Source organism: Mirounga leonina, unplaced genomic scaffold, assembly GCF_011800145.1.
Source record: "Mirounga leonina isolate KUSES-001 unplaced genomic scaffold, KU_Mleo_1.0 Mir_166, whole genome shotgun sequence".
Lineage (NCBI taxonomy): Eukaryota > Metazoa > Chordata > Mammalia > Carnivora > Phocidae > Mirounga > Mirounga leonina.
In genome coordinates, this window is record NW_023270418.1 from 15,382,973 (window position 1) to 15,390,452 (window position 7,480).

At 43.0% G+C, this 7,480-nt stretch overlaps 1 protein-coding gene across 1 annotated transcript; it reads left to right on the plus strand.

Moving 5' to 3' along the window:
* Positions 1-1,154: 1,154 nt before the first annotated feature.
* On the plus strand, positions 1,155-4,754 carry RAG1 (recombination activating 1). Its single transcript, XM_035012308.1, has one exon. It carries the CDS (start codon positions 1,155-1,157, stop codon positions 4,284-4,286), a length of 3,132 nt encoding a protein of 1,043 aa, XP_034868199.1. The 3' UTR covers positions 4,287-4,754.
* The last annotated feature ends 2,726 nt before the right edge of the window (positions 4,755-7,480 follow it).

The window sequence follows — 7,480 nt, forward strand, 5'->3', positions numbered from 1 at the left end:
GAGGGGGGAAAAGTTTTGCTTGACATAGTTTGTGGGTCAAGAGTGTTAACCCTGGCAAATTTGGGAGAGATAGATGATGGGTTGAAACACAGCTGCTGTTTTCCCAGTGATGTGTACTCAGGAATTTTGAAAATATTGGGCTAATTGTATCTAGAGAGGACTCAAATGGCATTTGCAGATTTTTCTCTGCAGCACTACTCAGATTGGTAGGGTTTCCTGGCATATGCAATTGCTAATATTTTTTTATCAAAAGAAAAATATTACTCCTGCCTCTTCTTATTACAAACTATAAAGCTAATGACCTTTGTCCAGTAATGACTTCCAGGATGGCCTGTGTGATTTTTACCTGAAACGACTTGAATTTTTCATCTTAAAAGTCCTTTGGACTTTTTGTATGTTCACACTATGGTTTGTTGCAGGTTTCTATGGTGTTTTGTTTCTAAAGTAGACACAGCTTTATAATTTACAGCAGTGTTCACTAATTAAAATAGTAAGCATAATTACTATCCATGATACTTATTATTAGTTAGCATTCATAAAGCCTCAAAATTCACTTCATCCTTTCAAGTAGTGAGTAATTAGTTTCTTTGGGTTTGTAGCTTTATCATCCCTTTATGACCTGCTTGGAAAAAATAAACAACCAACCTCCCAGGAGACTGCTTTAAAAAGCTGGAAATATATTGTCCAGCTAGTACAATGAGCCTAATACAATGCAGAAAATATGACTTTTCTGTGGTTTTACTAGCCTGTTTTTCCTTGTATTTATTCAGCAAATAACTATTCAGCCCTAATGTGTACTAGGAATGTCGGAGAGATAGAGATGAATCACTCCAAAATTCTGTCCTCAAAGACCTTAAGGTTTTGGTGGAAAGAAAATAAGATCATACATATATACGTAAAATGAACCGTAGTGGTGCATGTTGGTATAGATGACCATCTACACGGTTGAAGCGGGGAATGACTGTTCTCTGCTGTATGCTCAGCACCTAACAGAGTATATTAAAATAAGAGGTTTAATAAGTAACTTTTTGGATCAATGAATGAATGAATAATTGAATGTATTAATATGTATTCCTTCCAAGATGCATCCGTGGGATATTGAACGTTTTTCTTAATCTGACTTGTTTTCATTGTTCTCAGGCATCTCATTCAGCATGGCTGTCTCTTTGCCACCCACCCTAGGCCTCACTTCTGCCCCAGATGAAATTCAGCACCCACATATTAAATTTTCAGAATGGAAATTTAAACTGTTCAGGGTACGATCTTTTGAAAAGGCACCCGAAGAAGCTCAAGTAGAAAAGAAAGTTTCCTCTGAGGGGAAACCCTCTCTGGAGCAATCTCCAGCCGTCCTGGACAAGGCTGATGGTCAGAAGCCAGCTCTGAGTCAACCAGCATTAAATGCTCACCCTAAGTTTCTGAAGAAATCCCATGATGACGGGAAAGCAAGAGACAAAGCAATCCACCAAGCCAACCTTCGACATCTCTGCCGTATCTGTGGGAATTCTTTTAAAACTGACGGGCACAATAGGAGATATCCAGTCCATGGGCCTGTGGATGGTAAAACCCAAGTCCTTTTACGAAAGAAGGAAAAGAGAGCCACCTCCTGGCCAGACCTCATTGCCAAGGTCTTCCGGATCGATGTGAAAGCAGATGTTGACTCAATCCACCCCACTGAGTTCTGCCATAACTGTTGGCGCATCCTGTACAGGAAGTTTAGCAGTGCCCCACGTGAGGTTTACTTCCCAAGGAATGCAATCATGGAGTGGCACCCCCACACACCATCCTGTGACATCTGCCACACTGCGCGCCAGGGACTCAAGCGGAAGAGTCATCAGCCAAACGGGCAGCTCAGCAAAAAACTCAAAACCGTGGTTGACCAAGCGAGAAGAGCCCGTCGGCACAAGAGAAGAGCACAGGCAAAGATTAGCAGCAAGGAAGTGATGCAGAAGGTTTCCAACTGCAGTAATATACATCTCAGTACCAAGCTTCTTGCAGTGGACTTCCCGGCACACTTTGTGAAATCCATCTCCTGCCAGATTTGCAAACACATTCTGGCTGACCCTGTGGAGACCACCTGTAAGCATGTATTCTGCAGGATCTGCATTCTCAGATGCCTCAAAGTCATGGGCAGCAACTGTCCCTGTTGCCAATATCCCTGCTTCCCTGCCGACCTGGAGAGTCCAGTGAAGTCCTTTCTGAGCATCTTGAATTCCCTGATGGTGAAATGTCCAGCCAAAGAGTGCAATGAGGAGGTCAGCCTGGAAAAATATAATCACCACGTTTCAAGCCACAAGGAATCCAAAGAGACTTTTGTGCATATTAACAAAGGGGGTCGGCCCCGCCAGCATCTCCTGTCCTTGACCCGAAGGGCTCAGAAGCACCGCCTGAGGGAGCTCAAGCTGCAAGTCAAGGCTTTCGCCGACAGAGAAGAAGGTGGAGATGTGAAATCCGTGTGTCTGACCTTGTTCCTGCTGGCGCTGAGGGCAAGGAATGAGCACAGACAAGCGGACGAGCTGGAGGCCATCATGCAGGGACGGGGCTCTGGCCTGCAGCCGGCTGTGTGCTTGGCCATCCGTGTCAACACCTTCCTCAGCTGCAGTCAGTACCACAAGATGTACAGGACTGTGAAAGCCATCACCGGGAGGCAGATTTTTCAGCCTTTGCATGCCCTTCGGAATGCTGAAAAGGTCCTCCTGCCAGGCTACCATCCCTTTGAGTGGCAGCCCCCTCTGAAGAACGTGTCCTCCAGCACCGACGTGGGCATTATCGACGGCCTGTCCGGCCTGTCCTCCTTGGTGGATGACTACCCCGTGGACACCATTGCGAAGCGCTTCCGCTATGATTCGGCTTTGGTATCTGCTCTGATGGACATTGAAGAAGACATCCTGGAAGGCATGAGAGCCCAAGACCTTGATGACTACCTGAATGGCCCCTTCACTGTCGTGGTGAAGGAGTCTTGTGATGGAATGGGAGATGTGAGCGAGAAGCACGGGAGTGGGCCAGCAGTTCCAGAAAAGGCAGTTCGGTTTTCGTTCACGGTCATGAAAATTACTGTAGCCCATGGCTCAGAAAACGTGAAGGTGTTTGAAGAAGTCAAACCCAACTCCGAACTGTGTTGTAAGCCCCTGTGTCTCATGCTGGCAGATGAGTCTGACCACGAGACCCTGACGGCCATCCTGAGCCCTCTCATTGCCGAGAGGGAGGCCATGAAGAGCAGCCAATTAATGCTTGAGATAGGAGGCATCCTTCGGACTTTCAAGTTCATCTTCAGGGGCACTGGATATGATGAGAAACTCGTCCGGGAAGTCGAAGGCCTTGAGGCTTCTGGCTCAGTCTACATTTGTACCCTTTGTGACGCCACCCGCCTGGAAGCCTCTCAAAATCTTGTCTTCCACTCCATCACCAGAAGCCACTCTGAGAACTTGGAGCGCTATGAGGTCTGGCGTTCCAACCCGTACCACGAGTCGGTGGAAGAACTGCGGGATCGGGTGAAAGGGGTCTCATCGAAACCTTTCATCGAGACTGTCCCTTCCATAGATGCACTCCACTGTGACATTGGCAATGCGGCTGAGTTCTACAAGATTTTCCAGCTAGAGATAGGGGAGGTGTATAAGAATCCCAATGCTTCCAAAGAGGAAAGGAAAAGATGGCAGGCTACATTGGACAAGCATCTCCGGAAAAAGATGAACCTGAAACCCATCATGAGGATGAATGGCAACTTTGCTAGGAAGCTCATGACCAAAGAGACAGTTGAAGCAGTTTGTGAATTAATTCCCTCTGAGGAGAGGCACGAAGCTCTGAGGGAGCTGATGGACCTTTACCTGAAGATGAAGCCTGTATGGCGATCATCGTGTCCTGCAAAGGAGTGCCCAGAATCCCTCTGCCAGTATAGCTTCAATTCACAGCGTTTTGCTGAGCTCCTCTCTACCAAGTTCAAGTATAGATATGAGGGCAAAATCACCAATTATTTTCACAAAACCCTGGCACATGTCCCTGAAATTATTGAGAGAGATGGCTCCATTGGGGCATGGGCGAGCGAGGGAAATGAGTCTGGCAACAAACTGTTCAGGCGCTTCCGAAAAATGAACGCCAGACAGTCCAAATGCTATGAGATGGAAGATGTCTTGAAACACCATTGGTTGTATACCTCCAAATACCTGCAGAAGTTTATGAATGCTCATAATGCGTATAAAGACTCTGGGTTTACCTTAAGCTCGCAGTCAGGCGTAGGGGACCCATTAGGCCTGGAGGACTCTCTGGAAACTCAAGATTCGATGGAATTTTAAGGAGGGCAGCTGTTTTTGAGCTGGTTTTGCAAATCAGTTTTCCTCTGGGTTGCACTGAAGCCTTCTCCTCGCACCCTTCACTCCTGTGTGTGGGGTTTCGCCACCCAAGCAGCGGTAGATGGGAGAGGCCCACGGTGCTGAATCCATGTCAGGAATGGATAACGGATGAGCTGATTGCTGGAGCCATTTAGGGAGTTCAGAAAAGCAACAGGAGAAATCAGTTATTTGAAAGCTCAATAACTCAGAACAGGAGTAACTGCAGGGGACCAGAGATGAAGAAAGATGTGCATTGTGTGTGACTGAGTGACATGGAAAATCAAAGCCAAGGCTGTCAAAGAACAGCCCGGGAAGCCAGGAAAGGAATTTGTCTTGTGGTTTTCATTCCCCACCCCTTCAATTTATTATACTTTGTATTGAGATACACATGTTTTTTATACCATTTCTGTAGAATTCTTTATTTTATAAATTTCACAGATCTGGGCTCATGCCATAAGATTCAAAAATCTTTAAAAGCTTTTCAGATTTCTCTAATAATAACATCTTACACACTTGTATGGCATGATGACCTTCACAGAGTGCTCTCAATGCATTTTCTCACTTGGTACATTTATGCAGAAATACCCTACATCCAGGAAAATTTTGGAAAATCAGCCCTCTTCTGTGTTTCAATGATGTCACCATGGGGCGACCTTAAGAATTTAGGAGGTCATCTGCGACTATGAATTTTTCAGTAATAAAGTTAGAAGAATAAAACTGTTATCTACAGTTATTTATTAAGTCTTCTGATAATACATTTTTACTTAGCGATCAGTAGCCAAGTATGATTTTTATTTTTACTTTTTAATTTCAATTAATTTAGCGTCTCCAGTGCTTTTCTATAGAATCTTGAAGCCACAGAGGCTTTTTTTAATTTTTTTATTTTTTTTATCTTTTATTTTTTTAATTTTTTTAATTTTTTTATTCTTATGTTAATGCCCATACATTACATCATCAGTTTTAGATGTAGTGTTCCATGATTCATTGTTTGTGCATAACACCCAGTGCTCCATGCAGAATGTGCCCTCCTCAATACCCATCACCAGGCTAACCCATCCTCCCACCCCCCTCCCCTCTAGAACCCTCAGTTTGTTTTTCAGAGTCCATCGTCTCTCACGGTTCGTCCACCCCTCCGATTTCCCCCGCTTCATTCTTCCCCTCCCGCTACCTTCTTCTTTTTTTTTTTTCTTAACATATATTGCATTATTTGTTTCAGAGGTACAGATCTGAGATTCAACAGTCTTGCACAATTCACAGCGCTTACCAGAGCAAATACCCTCCCCAGTGTCCATCACCCAGTCACCCCATCCCTCCCACCCCACCCCCTACTCCAGCAACCCTCAGTTTGTTTCCTGAGATTAAGAATTCCTCATATCAGTGAGGTCATATGATACATGTCTTTCTCTGTTTGACTTATTTCACTCAACATAATACCTTCCAGTTCCATCCACGTCGTTGCAAATGGCAAGATCTCATTCCTTTTGATGGCTGCATAATATTCCATTGTATATATATACCACAACTTCGTTATCCATTCATCTGTCAATGGACATCTTGGCTCTTTCCATAGTTTGGCTATTGTGGACATTGCTGCTATAAACATCGGGGTGCACGTACCCCTTCGGATCCCTACTTTTGTATCTTTGGGGTAAATATCCAGTAGTGCAATTGCTGGATCATAGGGTAGCTCTATTTTCAACTTTTTGAGGAACCTCCATACAGTTTTCCAGAGTGGCTGCACCAGCTCCACAGAGGCTTTTAAGATCTGGGTTTATCACTGTGTAAAAACAGATTTAATGTCTTACTGAAAATTTCTGTAAGATTTTCTCCATATGAAACCTGGGTCAATTTTACTAAATCCAGACTTCATGGAGTCTTTCTCTCTGCAAGATGTTACTCTTTCTGTTAAGATCAGTTTATTTTCAGTGTTTTCAGATTTTTTTTGTAGCAGGATACCTTTGTACTTTTCTCACCTGCTAAGTTTAGATGAAGCCTGTTCATAGCGCAGAAGAAGAGTTAACATTTGTAGAGTGTTTTTTTCCCCCATTTTAAAATATTTTCACATTCATTTTGCCTCATTTCTCCTCACAACAACTCTGTGAGGGTAGACGTTCTTACTATTCCCGCTTGATGGAGGGTTAAACAATCTGCCCAAAGTTACAGTGATAATAAATGTCTAATCTGGAATTCAAACTCAGGCCTTTTGTCTCCAAATTCCATATTCTTTCTACCAAAAAAAATTAACCACTATCTTTTTTTTTATAAGGCAATATCATAATTTGTTTAGAATCCCAAACTAATCACTGCAGTTTATAATTCTTGGGAGCAGGCATGGGTGGGTTTTGTAAGTCATTATTGTGTTTCGGGCCCTTTGATAGAAGAAAGTAATGGTAAAGCTCCCAAGAGCCCCCCCAAAATCTCCGGTGGCTCCAGTTATTTGGAAACTATTGTCTTCATCTTTAGGAATTTGGGAATTGCCAATTGCTGGCAATTTAGAGCAGGCATAGGATTTTAAATGCTAGTGAGTCATAATGACATGTTAGTGTTAATTAGTTTTTTTTCTTTCTTTGATTTTATTGGCCATAATTGCCACTGTTCATACACAGTGTATCAAAGAGCTGTGTAATTTAGTTGTCAAACGTGTCAGTGACATTATCCTAAATGATATGCCTTTGGTGCTTTTGCAGGGATCGAGCCCCGTATTTTCCATTAAAAAAACAGCAGTTTTTCCTTGCTTTTTATATACAACATATATAGAAATTACAAAGACATTTGTAATTTAGTTGTCAAAAATATATATACATTTTAATTGTATTTTTTTCTTGGAAATGTCGAGTTTTGTATTTTGTAAACTAATGGGCTTCTGCGTCATCCCTTCTCTTCCTTTCATTTAATCCTTACAGCATGCCTCCGCACCAATAAACAGCTAAATTCATGTAATCATTCATTTCCGGAAACATGTTGGTGCTGGTTATTTGTAGATTTCCCTCCCCCTCCCCCCCCCCCCCCCATTTCCACTCTGTTACTTGATTGGTGGCACTGTAAATACTTTCCAATATTAAATTCTCCTTTTCTAGGATTGTAGGAACTATTTTGAATGCATGTGACAAACAGCATGATTTATAACACAACCTTCCCAATAATCTCTTAATCAGATC

Excerpts from the sequence above, each read along its gene's own strand:
- RAG1 (XM_035012308.1), top strand. The coding sequence starts at position 1,155 with ATGGCTGTCTCTTTGCCACCCACCCTAGGCCTCACTTCTGCCCCAGAT.